The sequence below is a fragment of the Suncus etruscus genome, chromosome 1 (genome assembly GCF_024139225.1).
Source record: "Suncus etruscus isolate mSunEtr1 chromosome 1, mSunEtr1.pri.cur, whole genome shotgun sequence".
Lineage (NCBI taxonomy): Eukaryota > Metazoa > Chordata > Mammalia > Eulipotyphla > Soricidae > Suncus > Suncus etruscus.
In genome coordinates, this window is record NC_064848.1 from 162,686,437 (window position 1) to 162,707,418 (window position 20,982).

Sequence of the window (20,982 nt, forward strand, 5' to 3'; positions counted from 1 at the left end):
GAGTAACCCTGAACGCTGCCGGGTGTGACCCAAACAAACAAACAAGCAAACAAAAAAGGATCTGGATCAGGGTGCTGAAAGCTCAGGCTTCTTAGATGATGGGTTTACACAGTAAAGTCACTGAGACAGCAGACAAGAAATCCCATGGGCCCAAGAAATAATACAGCCAGTACATGTGTACCCTATCTGGTACCTGGCACCACACATAGTACCCTGAGATTACCGGGAATGACCCCTGAGTGCAGAGCCAGAAATAAGTCCTGAATATGGCAAGGTATGCCCCCCCCCCAAAAAAAAAGTCCCTCGTTTTATTTCTCCCTCTCCTGAAGAATCCTTAGCCCCTCAGTGGTGCTGATTGGTACCTCCTTTCCCAACTCTTGTGGGCAGGTGTCCTTCCCCCTCGAGAATGGAACTGTCAGATTATTTCTCTCACATCCCAAAACCTTAGACTTGGGTGTTGGGTCTCAGTTTCTTTTTTGTTTTGTTTTGACGCCACATCCAGCAGCACTCAGGAGTTTCTCCTGGCTCTGCACTCAGAAATCACTGCTAGCAGGTTCGGGAGACTATGTGGGATGCTGGGAATCTAACTCAGGTTGGTCTTGTGCAAGGCAGATACTCTACTCTGTGCTCAAACCCTGAATTTCAACCAACAATGCTCAGGAGCTACTGCTGACTTGGTACTCAGGGATCACTCTGTTGGTGCTGGGGACCATGTGCTACGACAGGTATCAAACCCAGGCAATCTGCATCCCAACCATATAGTCTGCCCTTGAAACTTTCACCAGCCCCTCAGGTGCAGATATCTGATACAGACAGTGGCATGTTTGAAGACAAAGCTAAGTAATTCTTGAGCTCATGGCAACATTTATTTGTTTTAGTTTCCAACTATGCTCAGAAATCCAGGGGACCAGAGCTATAGCAGGGGCCTTGCATGTATCTGACCTGGGTTCAATATCCAGCATCCCATATGGTTCCTAGGACCTGCCAGGAATAATTCTTCCTTCTTCCTTCCTTCCTTCCTTCCTTCCTTCCTTCCTTCCTTCCTTCCTTCCTTCCTTCCTTCCTTCCTTCCTTTCTTCCTCTCTCTTTCTTTCTTCCTCTCTCTTTCTTTCTTTCTTTTTTCTTTCTTTCTTTCTTCTTTTTATTTATTTATTTATTTATTTATTTCTCTCTTTTTCTTTTCTTTTTCTTTTTTTTTTTTTGTTTGTTTGTTTGTTTGGTTTTTGGGTCACACCCGACACCACTCAGGGCCTACTCCTGGCTCTATGCTCATAAATCACTCCTGGCAGGCTCCAGGGACCAAATGCCTTGCCTCCATGCTATTTCTCCGGCCCCTCTCTCTCTCTTTCTTTTTCTCTCTCTTTCTTCCTTTCTTTCTTTTTCTTTTTGTTTCGTTTTGTTTTTGGGTCACACCTGGTGGCTCTGCGCTCCAGTTAGGTTGGGGGGACCATATGGGATGCCAGGTATCGAACCACTGTCCATCCTGGGTTGGCTGTGTGCAAGGCAAATGCCCTACCACTGTACTATCTCTCTGGCCCTGCTAAAAGCAATTTCTTTTTTTTTTTAAATATATTTTTTATTTAAGTAACATGATCATAGTTGGGTTACAGTCACAAACAGAACACCCCCCCCTTCACCAGTGTAACATTCCCCTCTCCCCCCCTTTCCATCCCCTGGCTGTTTTCGAGACAGGCATTCTACTACAGTTATTTGTTTTTAAGTTCAGTTAAATGTTTTTTTTTCTTAAAGGATAAGAGTAAAAAAATATAGTAAAGGTGTGATAGTGGCAATCACCGTTGTTTGCATAGGTCCAGAAAAATAAGGGGAAAACGGAAAAAAATCCTTGGCCTGATTACAAGAAGGCCACACCCCAGAAGTTTATTGGCATAAGACTGACTCTGGGTTCCAGGCATACCATTCTGTCCAACCCGAGTCATTCTCCATGGTCCCGGTGAAACTTTTTCACACTTTAGCTATTGTTGGTATTAGGTTCTTATATTTAAAGATTGCCAGAAGTAATTTCTGAATGCAGAGCCAGGAGTAACCCTTGAGCGCTGCTGGGTGTGGACCCCTCAAAAAAATTAGAATTAATCATCTGGCACTGTGGAGAGAGCTCAAAGAACTGGAGCACACATTTTGCCTGCTGGAGCCCTATATTTAATCCTCAGCACCCCATAAGCATCTCAGGAAGTCAGTCCAGAAATAGCCCAAAGAAGTGTGGCCCCAAAGCCAAAAACAAAACAGAAAGTTCATCCTATAACCCTGAGCTCAGTAGAAATAATTAGTCTTATTCATGCATTCTTTGGATGATTGTGCGCATTCTCAGGATATTTGTGTGTAGGTGTTAACTGCCTTCTATCTTTAATCCTCAGCCACAGCCACCGGGATTTTGCTAGTCTCTGTGCTGTGACCCACAAGCATGCATAGATCGAGGGTCATGCCCCTGCCCCTCTTTGAGAACCAGGAGTACATCAAGCAAAGAGAGAATAGTGTTCCTAAAAAAATAATAATAATAAAAACTAAACAGAAAATCAGCCATTTCAAAGCAAGTGTAGACCCCAGCTCCTGTTCAGTCCAGCCCTATTTAGCACCTTTATTAACGATGATATGAATCAGCAGTAGTTCGCAGATGTGGCTGACTTTGGTGGTGCTGCTCACACAATTGTCAAGCCAGGAGAAGCAGAAATGTGAGCAGGAAACTGTCAAGATGTTGAAAATAATTTCAGCTCAACTCAGCAAGGAGGAAAAATATCTCCTGAGCAGATATTTTTGGATAAAGCCACAAAGACATTAGAGTAAAAGCATCAAGATGAGAAGGGAGAGAAAAGAGAGGGAGAGGCATGAAAAGAAAGCGACGGGGTAGGGGACCAAAAATAAACATTTTTTAAAAAGAGAGGAGGAGAGGGAAAGGCTCTGATACTTGATGACTCTGGACTTCTGTTGCCTTTGGGTCCCCTCTATCACCAATGTTGGAGAGAGGAAGCTCATCACAGCGGCCAGAGCCTCTTAGATCAGGGGATGACCAGAATAGGAACCCCCAGTTGAGCCGCATCCTTGGGTACTTCAGTTGGAAAGTCAGCGGTCTCTCAGGCCCCGGGGAATGATGCCAACAGGCATCTATTCTCTGGGCACCAAGAGAGCACCCCATCATCCTGCATGATGTCTTTCAGACAAGGATGGGAAGACACCAATGCTCAAGCGAAAAATTCACAAGGGGTGAATGTGCCAGATGAGGGTATGAAAGTATGTGTGTGGGGTTTGAAGGTGAGAATGCTCAGTCCTTAGTGTCATCACAGTAACTTTCAGCTACTTCAAGTCAAGTCAGCTGCTTCAAGTCAAGGTCAAAGCAATAATATAGCAGTAAGATACTGGCCTTGCACATGGCTGACCTGGATTCAATCCCTGGCACCTATATGGTCCCCTGAACCCTACCAAGAACCTTAAGCTCAGAGCCAGAAATAAGCCTTGAGTACAATTGGGTGTGGCCCAAAGAAGCAAACAAACAAACAAAAAAGTTTCAAGTATTCAAGAACTTCACACTGCAGAGGCAATGAATAGCATTAGAGCTTTTAGAAAAAGCCAGAAAGCATCTTCGTGTAAAGACTAAACTGAAGGGAAATGAATGTGTCACTCAGGAGACAGACAACCTGTGCCAAATCTTGTCTCACTACCTTCCAGCCCTGAAGAACAATTTGGCCTTTTTAAGATGTTGTGTTCCCATGTACAGTGTGGGCACAATGGCCATGTCCCATGAGGCTCTAGCAAACAGGATAACACATGGAAGCTACCACAGACCTGCTAAGTTCTCCATAGATAGATGCTTTTCCAGCCTCCCGTTGCCCAGCACCAGGTCCCTCTACAGCTTTGCTTTTTTATTTGTTTGGTTTGTTTTTGGACCACACCCAGAAGTGCTCAGGGGTTACTCCTGGCTCTGCGCTCAGAAATCTCTCCTGGCAGGCTCAGGGGGGACCATATGGGATGCCTGTGATCAAACCAGGGTCAGCCACATGCAAGGCAAACTTCCTTCTGCTATATTATCTCTCCGGCCCTTTCCTTCTCCAGCTTTGCAGAGCACAGTACAGAGATCAAAAGATAATAAGTACATAGGTAGGGAACTTGCCTTGTATGTGCCAGACCCTGTTCAATCCATGACACCCTGAGCCCTGCCAGGAGTGATCTCTGAGCACAGCTGGGTATAATCCCAAAACAGAACAGTGAAGCACAATGCAAAGTAGAATCAGCCCTAGCTAGAAAAGGACTAAATGTTCAATTTGTGGTTATATCGATCCCTATTTTTTTTATATTTGCTTAGAATCAGTATCTGCTAGAAATTTGACTAGAATCAATATCTGTTTGTTCCTTTTAAACTTAAAAAAATGGCAGATTCATTGATGCAATTCCTGGGACCATGTTTCTGAGATTCATCAATCCATATGTTTGTCATCTACAAATGTTTTTATTTACTTGAAAGCTTTAGTAGGGAAGTAGTTCCTAGTAAAGTTGGGATTTATGAGCAAGGTGGTAGAATGTACTTCATAAAAAAATTCTTTAGTTCCAGAAAAGCATCGGTCATGCCTCTTTTGTTTGTGCTTGATTTGGTTTGGGGGCTGTTCCCATTGGTGGTCAGGTACCATGCCAGGAACCAGGCCTCCCTGACACTAAACACAATGAGCTGTGCTTGTAGGCCTGCCTTTTGCCACCTACTCACACTGCACGTGAGACTTCCTTGAATAGGAGGACACATACCCATCCCTTGTCAATGGTGTCTAAGTCAAATTGACTCCCAGTTGTTTTATCATGTCAGTCTTTAACAGCAATGTCTTCCTTCTAGAGACATATATGTTATGCTGTCTGATTTTTACAGCAGACTGATTTAGGAACTCTTGACTAAATCCCACTGAGGCCAAGACTCTCTAGCCCAGGAGAGATCGTACAGGGTTAAGGCACTTATCCTGCGTGCAGCTGACCTGAGCTCCCCAAGCACAGCCAGCAGTGACCCCTTAGCACCTCTGAACATGACTGAGCCCTACCCCCACCCCCAAATAAGAAGAAAAACTCCAACCAAGAGGTCAGAGTTCATATCCAGCTCCCTATATTGTCCTTGTGGGCTCTTGGCTTCTCACAACTTTATTTATCTTATTGTTTTTATTTGTTTGGGGACCACACCTGGCAATGCTCTGGGCTTATTCCTGACCCTTTGATCCACATTTCACTTCTGGTTGGGCTCTAAGACCATATTGGAACTCAGGTTCAAAGTCAGGTTGGCTGTATGCAAGGCAAGCATCTACCCACTGTACCATCATTCCAATTCCTCAGGGCCTTATTTATCCTCCTCTGCAAGCTGAGCTCACCTTCATGCTCCGACACTTGTAAAACACTCGGCATTGTGTGCTTTCTGCCTTTTGTCACTATTACAGTCTCCTTTTGTTTGATTTCTACATGTATTGTGTTACAGTCCAAGAAGACAGTGTATGTCTCATGCTGATTCTTGATTAGTATTTATTGAACTTTTATGCCTAATGTCTGCTTCATATACTTGGAAATAATGTACATTTTCTAATTGAGTGTTGTAAAGACATAGTATAACAGGGGCTTCAAATCTGCAGGGGTTTTTTTGTTTGTTTTTGTTTTTGGGCACACCCGGTGACGCTCAGGGGTTACTCCTGGCTATGCACTCATAAGTCGCTCCTGGCTTGTGGGACCATATGGAACACCGGGGGATCGAACCGCGGTCCATCCTAGGCTAGCGCAGGCAAGGCAGGCACTTTACCTCTAGCGCCACCATTCCGGCCCCCAAATCTGTGTTCTTTTAATATTATTGTCCATTAGGTCATGAGGATTGTCTGCTCAGAAAGCTGAGAGAGAACCAAGGATATACAGGAGCTTACAGCTCAGTATGGGGTCTGGAGGGAAGGGGGGCTTGGCATGGGGAGATGGCATAGTTCCAAAAAGCTCTGGGGAATGACTGAAGGAATTTTTGTAGAATGACAGGATCTGCTGGTATCTTTAAAAGCTATATCTGGGGTCCAGAGTGATAGCACAGCTATAGGGCGTTTGCCTTGTATGCAACCAATCTGGATTGGACCCAGGTTTGATCCCCAGCATCCCACATGGTCCTCCAAGCCAGCCAGGAGCGATTTCTGAGCACAAAGCCTGGAGCAGCCCTGAGTGCTGCTGAATGTGACCCAAAAACAAACAAACCAAAAAAAAAACTATATCTGATGATAATATGAAGGAAAGGGTTGAAGCAGAGCGTGGGAAATCCAATGCAGCAGCAAGAATTAGGAGGCTCCATAAGTAACCAAGACAGACAGCTGAGTTCTGTGTCATGAAGAGAGACAGAAAGTGAATGGAGCAGACTTGGGCAGTGTGGGAGAGGGTACTCAGCTGACCTTGGATTTCTGGCCTCTGTGGCTGTGTGTTACCTCCTCTCAGCATGAAGTCTCTACGGGGAAAGAAACTACCTGGGAGCCAAGACCTGAGGCCAGATCAGCATAGGACATGCTAGGAGCCAACTCCACTCGGTTGCGCATGTGCAAGTACAGGGGACATTAGTTGTGTAACTGCTGTGGAAACCACAGGTGTGTCGTCACAGCTGTGGGGACACACACATCATGCAAAGCACAAGTACAGAAAGCTATTCAGGACTTGGGCCCATTCCTGCTCCTGCTAATTGACCATTTGTCCATGTAGTTGGGCAGGTCCTCGCTCCACTCCTGTGCACATGGGGGGCTAGTGACAGGCTATCTATGAACTTGGGATGCCCAGGGCCAGCCCCAGCAGGTAGCTGCAGAGAAGGGAGCTGATGAGACTACTTGGGGAGGAGGAGGAGGAGGAAACCAGCTGAGAGGCTGGGAGAAGAGTTGGGTTGGGTGCAGGGAAGGGGAGCAGGGAGCCATTAGCATCAGCTGTTCAGTGGTAAGAAAAATAAAATTTTCTGAACACCATCACCAACCTCTCTCCATCACCAGCAGCCACCAACCTCTCTCCATCACCAGCAGCCATCCCCAAGAGGACTCAGTGTCCTGCCCCCACTCTGGGAATAGCCTGCCCAGGAGGCTTTCAGAGTGGCTGTGGTGAAAGGATCCATTTGACCCTGACCAAGAAGGAAGGAACATTTCTGAAGGCTGGATTATGAAAGAGCCAGAGGGAGCTGCTTCCTGGGGAGAAGTGAAAGGGGTGGCGAGTGCTGCAGACTCACGTCCTTACCAGGATGCAGCGCGCAACAGACCTGGGGTTTTCCATAAGTTCCTAGCGCATCGTCTTCAACATTGCCACAAAAAGCACCTCCTAACCCCTGCCCTCCCACCTCCCCAGTCTGGTCCTCCCACACACATCCTGTGAGCAAACACGGAGCATGGCACCAGGCTCCCCTAGTCAGGGACAGTGCTGAGATGTGCTTCACTTCCCTCTGGTTCTCTCCGAACACAAGTCAGTCTCCAGCAGAGGATGGGGGAGCAAACAGCAGTTCCTGAGTTTCCTGTTGCCCACTGGCACCAGCCAGAGTCCCAGTGTCCATGATCAGAAGGCACTGCCTGTTCCCAGTGCTCTCCAGCCCCTTTGCTCAACGTGCCCTAACCCCTTGATCTCTGTCATATGCTGCAGACTGGCTTGGGCGTCTGAGTGAAAAATGAAGGAAGGTAATTTGATAAAGGCCATTTGCCTGCTGTGATGGCTCTGAACAGATGAAGCTAGATGAAAGTCCCCAAACTCCACAGTTTGCTCAGTCACTAAAGCCTGTAAGTGGAGATGAAGAGAGAAGAGCCCCCAACCCCCATCCCAGCAGCTGGCAGGGAAGGGGGGGGCATGGCCTCACAGGAGCAAGAGACCCTCTTCTCACCCTATGCTGCCCTTTTCCTTTAAATAAATCCCATATGGTCCCCTGAGCACCACCAGGAGTGATCTCTGAACATAGAACCAGGAGTAATCCCTGCCTGAGCCTCACTGGGTATGACCCTAAAACCAAAATAATAATAATAATAATAATAATAATAATAATAATAATAACAGCAATAATAAAAGTATAGGGGCTGAGCTTGAAGTGGGGAGAGAAATCATGATTTGAGGACAAGTTTTTTTCCTTTTGATCAGTGTCAGCCACTGCCGGTCCATGGGTAAAGAAAGCTTGAAAACTGTCTGTACCCTGGTCCTCGGTGCTGGTTCATGGGCCAGAATTCAGGACTCAAGCCAGGCTGCGGATGTGAAAGGTTCATCTCGCTGATTGAGATCACACCCCTTTTGTGATGGTGGTAAAATCCTGGTAACATAAAATGCACCATGGTCACAAGGTCACGCTCAACTCTTTCAGTGTGTTGCAGCCACCGCTCTCTAGATTCAGGGTGTCTGCAGCACCCCAAAAGGGAAGCAAACCATTTAAGAGTCCCTCCATGGCCTCATGCCCTTGGCCACCACTTGTCTTCTGCCTATGATCTGCTGCTATAGACATTTCTTGAAGTAGCTGGAACCATACAATTTGTGATCAGTGAGGTTGAGCCTCCTTCACAGAGTGTAATGTGTCAGGGTTCATCCACTGGAACAAAATACCAGCGCATCATTCTTTTTCCATGGCAAGATGATACTAGGCACAAAAAAATGGATAAGTCACACTTTCTTGGCCTTTTCATCCATGAATAAATATCTGGGATGCATCTGCCCTTTGTTTACTGTATTGTTTCTATTTGAGGATGTGTTTTTCTGTTTTTTGTTTTGTTTTGCGGCCATACCCGGCAGCACTCAGGAGTTATTCCTGGCTCTGTGCTCAGAAATCGCTCCTGAGGGACTAGTATATGGGATGTCAGAATTCAAACCAACCTCAGTCCTAGGTCAGCTGCTTGTAAGGCAAATGCCCTACTGCTGTGCTATCTCTCTGGCCCCAAGAATGTGTTTTTTTACCTTGAAATATCTATCCAAGAATGAAGTTGCTGGGGCCAGAGAGATAGCACAGTGGTTGGACATTGGCCATGCATGCAGCTGACCCATAACAGATGGTGGTTCAAATCCCAGCATTCCATATGGTCCTCCAATCCTGCCAGGGTTGATTTCTGAGCACAGAGCCAGGAGTAACCTCTGAGTGCAGCCATTGTGACCCAAAAACCAAAAAAAAGAATGAAGTTGCTGGTTACACAATATTTTTGCACTGCACTCTCCAAAGCACCCCCTGTCTCGCTCCTACTGTCTTTTTTGTGTGTGTGTGGTTTTTTTTTTGTGTGTGTGTGTGGTTTTTTGGGTCACACCCGGCAGTGCTCAGGGATTTTTCCTGGCTCCGTGCTCAGAAATTGCTCCTGGCAGGCACGGGGGACCATATGGGACGCCGGGATTCGAACCAATGACCTTCACGCCTTACCTTTATGCTATCTCTCCGGCCCCAACTCCTACTGTCTTACTGTCTTATTTGCTCTTTTGTTTGGGGGCCATACATGGTTATGCTAAGTGGTTACTTTTTTTTGTTTTGTTTTGTTTTGTTTTGGGGGGGTGGGGGGTCACACCCAGCAGCACTCAGGGGTTACTCCTGGATCTATGCTCAGAAATCGCCCCTGGCAGGCACGGGGGACCATATAGGATACCGGGATTTGAACCACTGACCTTCTTCATGTAAGGCAAATGCTTTACCTCCATGCTATCTCTCCGGCCCCTCAGGGGTTACTTCTGGTTCTGCACTCAGTGATTATTCCTAGTAGTGCTCAGGTGACTATATGGGATTCTGGGGATGGAACTTGGGTTGGCATGTAAAGCAAGTGCCTCACCCTTTGAACTATCCCTTGGGCCCCTCCTCTATCTCTTGCTGTCTTATCTCTTTTCTTTTGCTTCCATGCCTGGACAATGGCACTTGCCAGTGTGGTTTAGCCTTGCCCTTCCTACCAGATAGCACTGTCTCCTCTTCCACCCCCCTCATTCTATTAGGAACTCAGCCCCTTCTGCCTGCACCACACAACCACCCTGCGAAGAGCCACTAGAAAGGGAAACAGGGGGCCTGGAGAGATAGCACAGCGGCGTTTGCCTTGCAAGCAGCCGATCCACGACCAAAGGTGGTTGGTTCGAATCCCGGTGTCCCATATGGTCCCCCGTGCCTGCCAGGAGCTATTTCTGAGCAGACAGCCAGGAGTAACCCCTGAGCACCGCTGGGTGTGGCCCAAAAACCAAAAAAAAAAAAAAAGAAAGAAGGAAAGGGAAACAGGGTCACCTGGGGCTGGGCCAGACCAAGACTGGTAAACAGGCAGGATCCAACCCCTCAGGAGGCTGTGCAGACCCTGTTTCTGTCCTTCCCCTTCCTGCTGATGGGCATCTATGCACTCTGGAGAGCACTGTAGTTTGGGCATGTCAATAGCCAGAAGAGCATACCCGTATCCCTCACTTCTAAGTTCTCAGTCAGCTGGGAAAGCAGGTGGTATGTGTTGGGAAAATAAGGAGAGCTTGGTTTGCAGGCCTTGCCCCAGCAAGAAGCCCAGACCTTTGGAGGACTAAACACTCCTGCCCAGCACATCCCGAAGCATAGAGTCTGTGAATGAATCCCTGAAGGGCCGGCCCTTCCTGCCTCCCCATCTCCAACTTCCTGGAAAGGAAGACCCACCCCACAAAAGCCCCTTCAAAACTGAACCTTTCCCATAGATTTAAGAATTAAACCAGAAACAAGCCAAACAAACCTAGAGGTGCAACACCTACCACTTGCATTGCACTGGCTCTTCATAGGCCCTAAGCATTTAACTGAGAACAGAGCAAAATCCCTTCTACAAAAAGAAATGAGAGAGGCCAGAGTGATAGTACAGCAGGTAGGGTGTTTGCCTTGCATGCGACTGACCTGGGTTCGATCCCTGGCATCTCATATAGTCCCCCAAGCCGACCAGGAGTGATTCCTGAGCTCAGACTCAGGAGTAAACCCTGAGCACCACCTGATGTGGCCCAAAGACAAATCAAAAAATGAGTAGAACATATGCCCTTCATATCTTGTTTGTTTTGGAGTCATGCTTGTGATGCTTAGGGATCACTCCTAGTGATAGGGGACCATGCAGTTCTGGGGCAAAATTGCACCTGGTTGGTTTTTCTGGGGTGCTGTCTCAGAAGCACATTCACATCCCTTCACCACATAGTGAGTAGATCTTAGGGCTCCATAGCCTAAGAGGAGGAGGAGGAAGATAGGAGTTGGGGACTACTACCTATGTGGCTAGAAAGGGGTCCCCAGCTGAAAGGATCTTTGTGAAAGTGCAAATACCACCTGTCTGAAAGTGAGATGCTGGAGGGAGAGTGGCCTAATGATCCCCCATCCCCGCACCCATTGAGTTTCTCCAGACTGGTTGAGAATGCGACCCTCCTACACCCTTTGGTCATCCCCTAACCCCTGCAGGCTTCACAGGATGGGCATGAGACCTCCTGGTAGTACAGGGTAGAAGAATGCATACATGAAGGAGGCTCCTGGGAACCAAAGAGGAGCTTCCTCCATACCCCAAAAAGGTTTCCAAGTCCAACAGCAGGGACCCTAAGGGGAGCAGAGTGGACAGAGGGAGACCATGAGGCCGCCCCAGCTCTGAATGCCAAGAGCAGAACGCCAGTACAGTGGGCTGCAAACCACCTTTCCCTGCACTCTGCAACTAGGTTTCTCTTCCAGCAGTCCTGGCACAGCAGCCGGTCAGGTGGGGAAGTGTTGAGTCACGCCTCTGATGGGCAAGGCTGTTTTTATGTTACAGTCAGCTCAGAAATAGCTGCCAGACCCTGGAGAGCTCAAACACTCAAGCACATGTGCTGCCTGCAGCAGCTCTGGTCCTGCAGAGTCCCCAAGCACCACCAGGAGTGATTCTCCACCCCCACTTAATACCACCGGGGTGAGGAAAGCAAAGGAAATAATTGTTGAAGCCCAAGTTTTCTCAGTGGCTCACAAGACTTCAAGCAGATGTTTACTAAGACCCATCTGGAGGGACAATGGGGGGCCTGGCCTGCAGGGCATGTGAATAGCAGGTGAGAAAGGGGTGGGAGGGGTGCCTGCAGGACACCTCACAGGCAATCCCAGACCCTAGTCCCAGGGATACCTCCCAGCCAACTGTGAACACAAAGGCCTCCAGGATCACCACTGTGCAGTCCCCTTTTGACAGCCTCTCAGCCCCAGAGCTGTCTGTGGGGACAGGGCGAGGTTGGCATTGGCACTGTGGTCATGACCAGAGGCCAAGGTGTCCAGCTGGTGCCTGGGCAGCACTTCAGGCTCACTGAGAGAAATGTGTCCCTGGCCCAACCCAGTGATTCCACCCTCAGAGCAGCTTGGCATCTGACACTTGTCCCACAGCTGGCTGCACGTTGAACCATGCCAGGTGGTACCAGAGTGGCCCATGAGAGCAGCTGAAGGTTCTGAAGCTCTTTGTGTGTGTGTGTGTGTGTGTGTGTGTGTGTGTGTGTGTGTGTGTGTGTGTGTGGTTTTTGGGTCACACCCGGCAGTGCTCAGGGGTTATTCCTGGCTCCACACTCAGAAATTGCTCCTGGCAGGCACGGAGGACCATATGGGACGCCGGGATTCGAACCGATGACCTCCTGCATGAAAGGCAAACACCTTCCTACATGCTATCTCTCCGGCCCCCAGTTCTGAAGCTCTTAACTAAACAGTAGCTTCTATGTAGGGCCTGGCCAGACTCGGTGCAGCAGAATGGTGACCCCTTACCACCTGCGTCTCGTCCTGGGTTCAAGGTTGGGTCACAGCAGAGCATCCTTGAGTCTTAGTGGCAAAACTTAGTTGCTGCCAGAGCCTCCCCAAGCCTGGACCCTGAACCATTCAGGGGCCAGCCGGAAATGGCCGTTTTTCTGATCAGAGAGGAAGAGCCTCCTGGGTTCCTGCTGCACAGACCTGGCCTTAGTTCATCCTCTACTCAATCCTCTTGGGGTGTCCCTGTCCCTGGGGATCCCAGCACTGCAATACTGAATGCTGACCCTGAGCACTGAGCCCTGCAGCCTCTGACACCAGAAGGTTTCCCTTTTCACATAAAAAAATATTAATAGAGGGGCCGGAGAGATAGCATGGAGGGTAAGGAGTTTGCCTTTCATGCAGAAGGTCATCGGTTCGAATCCCGGCGTCCCATATGGTCCCCCGAGCCTGCCAGGAGCGATTTCTGAGCGTGGAGCCAGGAGTAACCCCTGAGCGGTGCCGGGTGTGACTCAAAAACAAAACAAAACAAACAAAAAAAAAAATATATATATATATATTAATAGAGGGGCCAGAGCAGTGGCGCATGCGGTAAGGTATCTGCCTTGCCCAGGCTAGCCTAGGATGGGCCGCGGTTCGATCCCCTGGTGTCCCATATGGTCCCCCAAGCCAGGAGTGATTTCTGAGTGCATAGCCAGGAGTAATCCTTGAGCGTCAATGGGTGTGGCCCCCCCCAAAAAAAAAAAACATGTACATATAAAATAGAGCCTTCATTGGGGCTGAAGCAACAGCACTGTGGATAGATTGTTTGCGTTGCACACGATAGACCAGGGTTCAATCCCCGGCATCCCATATGATCCCCAGAGCATGCCAGGAGTGGCTCCTGAGTACCACTGGGTGTGGCCCAAACACAAACAAAAAAAGAGCCTCCATGGTGTGTCCCTGCAGTCAGGACTGTCCCGGTGATGTCTAGTTAGTCCAGTGGCAGGGTCCTCAGCCTCAAGCAGATGTGGAAGCTTGGGGTTCCACTACCTGGACCCCTCAGCATATAGGGTCCCTGAAGCCAGCCCCAGAGCTTTGGTCCCTCTGAGCGCTTCCACCTGGAACTGAGTATCATCACAACTCAAAGGCCTCCTCTTTGGCCTCCCAAGGGCATGTCCTGTCCTTAGGCATCCGTGAACCAAGGTTGACCCCAGAATCTGAAGGCCTGTAACTTGGAGGATGACAGTGACCATTTTTTGTGGCTTCTTCCTGGCTGACTCCCACCCTCTCTCATTATTTCCCCCAGTGAGAAGCGCCACCTTCAAGTCAACGTCACCAACCCGGTGCAGTGCAGCCTTCACGGGAAGAAGTGCACCGTGTCCGTGGAGACGCGGCTCAACCAGCCACAGCCAGACTTCACCAAGCACCGCTCTGGCTTCATTCTCAGCGTGCCAGGCAACTGAGCGCAGGCCCGGCCGTCCCCACCCACAGCCCTCCCGCTCCCTGCCACCTCCTTGTTCTCCACTAGGAACCAGCTCACCAGGCCCAGGCTTGGGCAAGAGCCCCTCTTTGCCTTCTGCAGAACTCCTAACCCCTGGGGGTGACTTTCTGGCTTTCTGCCTCTGGTGCCCATCTTCCTCTGTCCCCACTTTCTGGAATCCCTGCTCAACAAACCAAAGACCCAGGTGCCACCCCAGACCTCCCCAGCTGATACCCTCACCTCACCTCAGTTTGTTGGCACCTCTCACCCGGGGCTGGCCCCCTTCCCTCATTTCTAGGTAAATTCCATATTGCCTGGATCTCGGCACCTGCCAGGTGCAGCTCCCCATCCACAGACACGATGCCAGGACCTGCAGGGGGCCACATGCAGCCACAGCCACGACCTATTCTACAAGCAAGTGTGGGGTGTCCACAGTGCCCCATGCACCTGCTACCTGGCAGGGCTGTTCCTGCACCAACTTGCTGCTGCCCCCTCATCAAGTGTTCACTAGCAGCTGGAGTTCTGCAGGGAGGGGACCTGGAGCCACTGGGTCTCAGGCTCCTGTGCTGACCTCCCGGCTCCAGGCAAGGACCAGGCTGGGTGGGAGTGGGAATGCACACAGGAGTTCGGATAATGAAACGATGGGAAGCCAAGTGGGGTCCTGGCACTGCAGGCCAGGCCAGGATGCCTTCGCTCTTCTTTCCCCACTGTAGCTTGGGGTGCCGGGGCTCATGGCAGAGGGGCTGCCATCTTGCCAGCTACCACTGGGCAGAAAGCACATGCACTGCAGAAACTTCCTGAGACCAGCATCCCCCAGCCTCAGCCGAGAGCCCGTAACTCTGATGCCTTGAAGATGGGATGCACTGAGGGTGGGGGCAAATGGGGAACAGCTTGGCAGGGGTAACAGTGCTTGCTGGGCTGGCAGTCCTCCTCACTTCCTGCTGAAGATGCCCTCACTAGCCCTGCCCTGGCCCTGCCCACCTAGCCCTGCTGAACGTGCCGAGTACCCGTCCCACCAGTCCCCACCAGCCTGGTCCAGCTGCCCTTGCAGTGAACGGTGCCACTGCCATGCACAGCTTTGCCAATCACCAGTAGACACTAGTGGGACTACCTAACTGGAACCTCCCCTCTTCTGTCCATTTATGTCCCCAAACATGTCGCTTTGCACTAGACACAAGCAGATGTTTGTCTTAGATACACCAAAATGGAACATGCCAAATGAGTGCCTTTTCAGGGACGGGAGCTGCAGGGGGGTGGGGAGGGTGTAGGGCCAGTGTGGGGCCTCCCAGCCAAGGGCCAGGGGCGGACTGGCGACAAGCACTTTTTCACGATGTCCTAAAAGAATTTACACCATCTTACAGCTGAAGCTGGACCAAGATTGTAGAGTGGGGGGGTGAAAGCAATGATGCTTCTGGGGAGCCAAGGTGCTGAGGGGAAAGCCAGAGGACACAGTGATTGTATGCAATGAAGTGTTTCTCTTGATTTAATTAAATGCAGTTTTATGGTTTGGTGCATATATTCCTATTTTCCATTAAATTAACTTTATTTCTAAAGCATATTTTGATTTACCATCAAAAGCAATAAAGCATTAAATCTTATTTTTAAAGGTGTTCTGCTGATCTGTAATTGAAAACTGTCCCCTCTAATCATGGAATAGTAGCTTGCACAAAGTCAGTTCTCCCAGAGGAAGGAAGAAGCATTAAGGCAAAGACAATAAAATGGAGAATTATTTTCTCAAGTTCCCAACACAAATATAAATCGTGTGTGTGTGTGGTGTCTCAATGTGTCAGTGTGGCTTTAAGTGTGTGTGTGTCTGTCAGTATCTCAGTGTGGTACTGTGTGTGTGTGTTGGCTCAGTGTCTCAGTGTGACACTAAATCCAAACACTTTCTGCCACCATTTTGAGGTTGGCACGCTGACGGGAACAGACCTTTCATGTTTCCTGAAATCAAAGCACGTACTTAGGAAGAAAGGCCTGAATCTGTGGCAGCAGCCTGGGGAGAGGCCTGTGTGAGCGGTGGTCTGGCACCTCTCTGGCTGTTTGGGGGACAATAGTGGAGGGAAGAGAATGAGCCAAGGAGAATTGGGATCTCTTGAGGAGGAGGATTACAGCCAAGCAAGGCTAGACCCTGGGGGTGCAACAGGGCACTCCCAGAACTTAAGGGCCTTACAGCCACAGGATAGCATCCAGCCACCTGCCATTGGTGGAAAAGAATAGGGTGTCCCCATGACAAGTCTGATAGCTCCCAAGGTGAAGTCTGTACCCAGGCTTGCCGGTGCCCAGGGCAGCTCAGGGCCATGGGGAGGACTAAATCCCCACAGCCTTGATTCCTGAGGTTGAGGCTGGAGACATGAGTGGGCACAGTACCAGCTACACTGCCAGTAGGGAATGCCCTCATCACAATTACAGGTTTGGGTATCTGCCGCCTTGGGTACCCCAAGGCTAGAGACAAATCTGCTCAGAATTTAGTTTGCGGGATTGGGCGACAAATACCTGAGTCCCCTCCTGCGGGCCTGAGAGCACTGGAGCACTGAGAGGGCCAGGCCCAGACATACGGCAGCAACCTGAAAGCTGGGACCCAGGCTTCTGCAGCACCACCGAGGACCCATTCGGCAGGGCCGTTCATGGGCCTGAGCCTCCCTAGCCTGAGATTACAAGTCACCCAGCACCACAAAAGATAGGAACCTCTGGCAAGCAAGGTTGCCTACCTGGACCCCTACGGCAGCACCACCAGAGCTGGCTTGACCAGGTTGCTTCCTTAATTACCTCAGCCTCTAGTAGGCTTTAAACCTCTCCCCTCTCCAGTCCTCCTCTGGGTGATCTGCCCCCCCCCCCCCACAAATCCAATCACCTTCTGAGTGTGGGAATCATTTATAAAAACAGCCGAAGTCCAGGTAATGGATGGTCAGTGCATTTTATTTAATCAGCACAGTACAAAAATAAATAAAAATAAGGAAAGGGGAATTAAATTACAGCCAAACTGAGCTTCATGACCTTGTCAGATTATAAACCACACACACCTACAAACACACTACGCACACATACAAAATGAGACTGAGATAAATTAATATTTAACAATACCCACAGTTTGGTCAAAAAATAGCTACAGAAGAAATTGCACTAAAAAACCAACATACACCACACATGTGTAATTAGCAGTTTCAAATATACAGCTATGAATAATTCCAAGTGAAAAAAAATGGCACATTTTCTTTTCATTGCAAGTATAACAACTGTTGGAACAAAACGAAATTCTAAGAGCTGCATGGAAAGAATATACCAATCCTTCAGGTTCACAAGAAAAAGAGAAAAACCAAATCTTGAACTATTATTCCTGTGACTTGTTCTGTGCACGGATGTAATTTTCACAGCCATCTGTTCTAAAGAGTATTTTTCTTAAGACACAAAATGCTCCTGGTTTGCATGCACAATATCACTGTAAAAGCAACAATTAAAGAATAAGGTGGGTTTTTTTGTAGGTTAGTTTTTTTTTTAATTGTTCTAAAAGTAGTCTTCATAGCAGCATGTCAAATAGGATCATTGCTTGCACACTCAAGTATTTATCAGTTGTTCCTTTACACAATACTGATGGCCAGTGCAAGGGGGGAGGCGGCCTCGCAGGCTTCACTCATGGAACCAGGCATCTCCTTAGTCCCCAGCCACTCCTGAAATTGGCACCGCCTCCAAAGAGATAAAAAAATAAATATGGAGAAAGAGAAGGAAACACGCAAAACTGGAATCCTGTGGACGCAACTTCACCGCAGTTTCCGCCAGCTCAGTGTGTGAGCACAAACGTGCACCCCCTCCTCTGGAGATTGGCACCCCAGCCTCCCTCTTCCAGCCAGGCCTCCGGGCCACTGTCCCCAGGGCCCTCCTACCTCAGGTCACACGTGGCAGCAGAGTCTGAACTGACATATTGGGTGACAACTCCTGCAGAGAAGAGGCGTCACAGTGAAGTTTTGCGCCATCGGGCACAGCCTCCTTCCAGTTCCACAGCAGAATGGCTGCCAGTCTTGCTCAGAGCTCAGCGGGCACCCCCAGGTGCGGCTGGGCCGGCATGGGTCTGGGCCAATGCGCTTGGCGGGGCTGGCCCTCCTCCCTCTGTCTGGAAGCAGCTTGGGCCATCAGGCTCAGCTCCAGGCCTTAAACCGGAAGCTCAATTTCACAGCTTTCTTTTATTTTTTTTTTTTTTCTTCTTCAGGTGAGTTTCAGTAGTGCTTGTGCTGAAGTCAGCGGCCCCCTCAAACCTAATCCCTTGTAAAACACCACCCTTTGGCCCTACCCCTATCTCAAACCCTTCCGATTCCGGCACAGACCCAAGGGATTGGCACAGGAAGAGAGAATTCTCTGTGGCATCTTCACATTAGTCTTTGTTCCCCCAAACTGGAGTGATGGGCCATGAAGAAGACTCACTCCCTTCTGGTGCTCTCCCAAGTCCCAAGCCACCAATCCGGGAGAAGCAGAAAGAAAACAGGGGCGAGGTACAGTGCAGCTGGGGGGGTGGGTGGGAAGCTGGGGGGCCTAAAACCCAAGCCAGCAGCTGCAGCTGTCAGATCAGCAGGCTTCCCCAGCCAGCAGGAACTGTCTCCGAGCACCCACCCAGCAATCCCACTGGGCCCTGCAGGGCAAAGTTTCCCCATCAGATGAAACAGAACTGTTTGGAAACAGCTTAAATGAACAGGGGTGGTCAGAAGGGGTCCAGCACAAACACACCATCCTGATCCCTGCCATGGGCCCCCTTCCCACCCACCCTGTTCTGCAGGGCAATTGTCATGTGCACCAACGAGCGGCCTGAGCCCCTAGACAGGCCCCAGCTCAGTGGCAGGCAGGGCACCGCCGCCCAGAAGGCAGGCGGGCTGTCGATAATGGGCACCTGCAGCTGTCCCGGCCTTCCCCTCAGGATGACTAAGCTGCATTATTCAAATGACAGATTCACCCAGGAAAGGAGCTGTCCTCGGCTTCACCCCACCCCTTTAGCTGGGACCCAAAATGAAAGAACTTAATGAGTCAAACCAGCTCATTAACCAACACTACCGACACAGCTGGTAGCAGGGGGCGCAGGGGCCGGGTAAGGGACTGAGGTGGGAAGCAAGTTCCACGTCTCCTCTAAAGGAAAGCCCTCCTGAAAAAAGAAAAAAGGGCAAACCAGGGTCTGGCATGGCCCAACGATAGGACACAGTCTTATCTCCTGGCTGTAAGAGGATGGGGCAGAGAGGGGTGCCTGGTGAGGCTCAGTGGGGAGGGGGGGAGGGTTGGCTCCAGGAGGCTCAGCAGAGTGCACAGCCCCAAACATGTGCCAGGAAAGGGCCTCTACACAGAAAGACCCATTCCTCCTGGGCCGAAACGGCCAGGCCAGAGGCCCTTCCCCAGCCCTGCGAGGCTGAAGGTGCCAGCTCCCCGCAGTGCAAGGTCAGTGGCCTGAGCGGCTGGGAATACATCTTCTGGGCTTCACACACGGTCCGGGAGTTCAACGGCGCCTGGAATACTTGGCAAGTGCTGGAGAGAACCCCCCCCCCCGAGGGTGAATAGGGGGGGGCAGGAAGGGAGAGGCCCTTGGTGGCTTTGCTAGACAAGATACTGTACACAAAAATCTGATTGGTGTCGTATTAAATTTTTAAAAACGGTCTGAATCCTTGGGCCAGGACGCGGGCTCCGGGCGGCTCACCGGTCCAGCCCGAGCAGGAGCCGCTTCTTGTCCTCCTGGCCGCTCTCGTTCTTCAGGTCGGAGAAGACCTGTGTGAAGTAGTGGGGGTCGGCATTGATCTGCAGCATCTTGGAGCTCATGAGGTTGATGACGGAGAGGCAGCGGTCCCAAAAGGCCTCCTTGCAGCTCTCCACCAGGAAGGGCTTGAGCGGGTAGGAGATCTCGTTGCCCATGTAGGAGTAGGAGAGGTACAGGCAGGTGAGCAGGACGGCCTGCAGCTCGTGGTCGGAGCCCACCTCGGAGGAGATGACATCCCTGCAGAGCATGTAGAGGAAGACCACGTTGGCGGGCGTGATGAAGCCCTGGTCCTGCCAGCCCTGCAGCAGCAGGGAGCGGTCCACGCTGCGCAGCCAGAGCACAGGGTCCGTGGGGGACAGGTGCTTGAGGCGGTAGCACCGGCGGCACAGGAACTCGCCCAGGCAGCGCAGCAGCTCGCTGGTGGACGCCTGGACGATGACCCGCTTGGGCGTCCCCGCCGAGGGGAGGGCGGGGTGCGGGGCCTTCTTGACGGAGGACGAGGACGAGGACGAGGAGGAGACGACCCCGGCCTGGGGGCCCGAGAGCTGGCTGGCGGGCGGCGCCGGCGGCTGGGCGGGCGGCGGCTGGGCGAAGGTGGACAGGTTGGCGCACGACAGCGACTTCTTCAGGTTCTCATTGTTGAGGTGCGTGATGTTGTTCTGGTAGCTGCTGTTGGGCTGCACCTTCTTGGAGTTCTTCTTCTTGGCCGACACGGCCACGATGCGCTTCCAGGGCAGCACGGAGATGATGGAGTGGCGCTTCAGGCTCTTGTCCTTGGCGTTCTTGCTGTTCTGCACGGCCGTGTAGTGGCCCACGGTGGCCGCGCCATCCTCAAACAGCGTGGCCTTGCGGTAGCTGGGGGACAGGGACAGCACCGTGCCCATGGTGCCGCCGCCGAGCGCCGCGCGGGGACCCGCGCCCCTGCGCGCCCAGCCTGCCGGCCCGGGGGTTGGAGAGGAGCGGCGGGAGCGGGAGAAGAAGGCGGAGAAGGCGCAGAAGGCGAAGGCGCTCCCGGGGATGCGGGCGGGCGGCCGGGCCCCTCCGGATCTGCGTGCAAAACAAGATGGTTCTCAGCACCCGGCGCGCGGGGGGGTGGGATGCGATGCGGTGCGGTGCGATGTGCTGGGATGCGCTGGATGGAGTGAGGGAGGGAGGCCCCGCACCCCAACCTCGGCGCCCCCC

General features: G+C 50.9%; 2 protein-coding genes across 2 annotated transcripts in view; one reads left to right on the top strand and one right to left on the bottom strand.

Annotated features, from left to right (window-relative positions):
• MYO1D (myosin ID) overlaps nucleotides 1–14,612 on the top strand; it is a 399,577-nt gene extending 384,965 nt beyond the window's left edge. Inside the window, exon 22 of the mRNA XM_049771384.1 lies at nucleotides 13,905–14,612. Within this exon, the coding sequence (XP_049627341.1) occupies nucleotides 13,905–14,061 (157 nt within the window). The 3' untranslated portion in view covers nucleotides 14,062–14,612. The remainder of the gene's footprint in view (nucleotides 1–13,904) is intronic.
• Nucleotides 14,613–16,973: 2,361 nt separating this feature from the next.
• CDK5R1 (cyclin dependent kinase 5 regulatory subunit 1) lies at nucleotides 16,974–20,743 on the bottom strand. The gene has a single exon (XM_049772492.1). The coding sequence runs from the start codon at nucleotides 20,682–20,684 to the stop codon at nucleotides 19,740–19,742; it is 945 nt and encodes a 314-aa protein (XP_049628449.1). The 5' UTR covers nucleotides 20,685–20,743; the 3' UTR covers nucleotides 16,974–19,739.
• Between the last annotated feature and the right edge of the window lie 239 nt (nucleotides 20,744–20,982).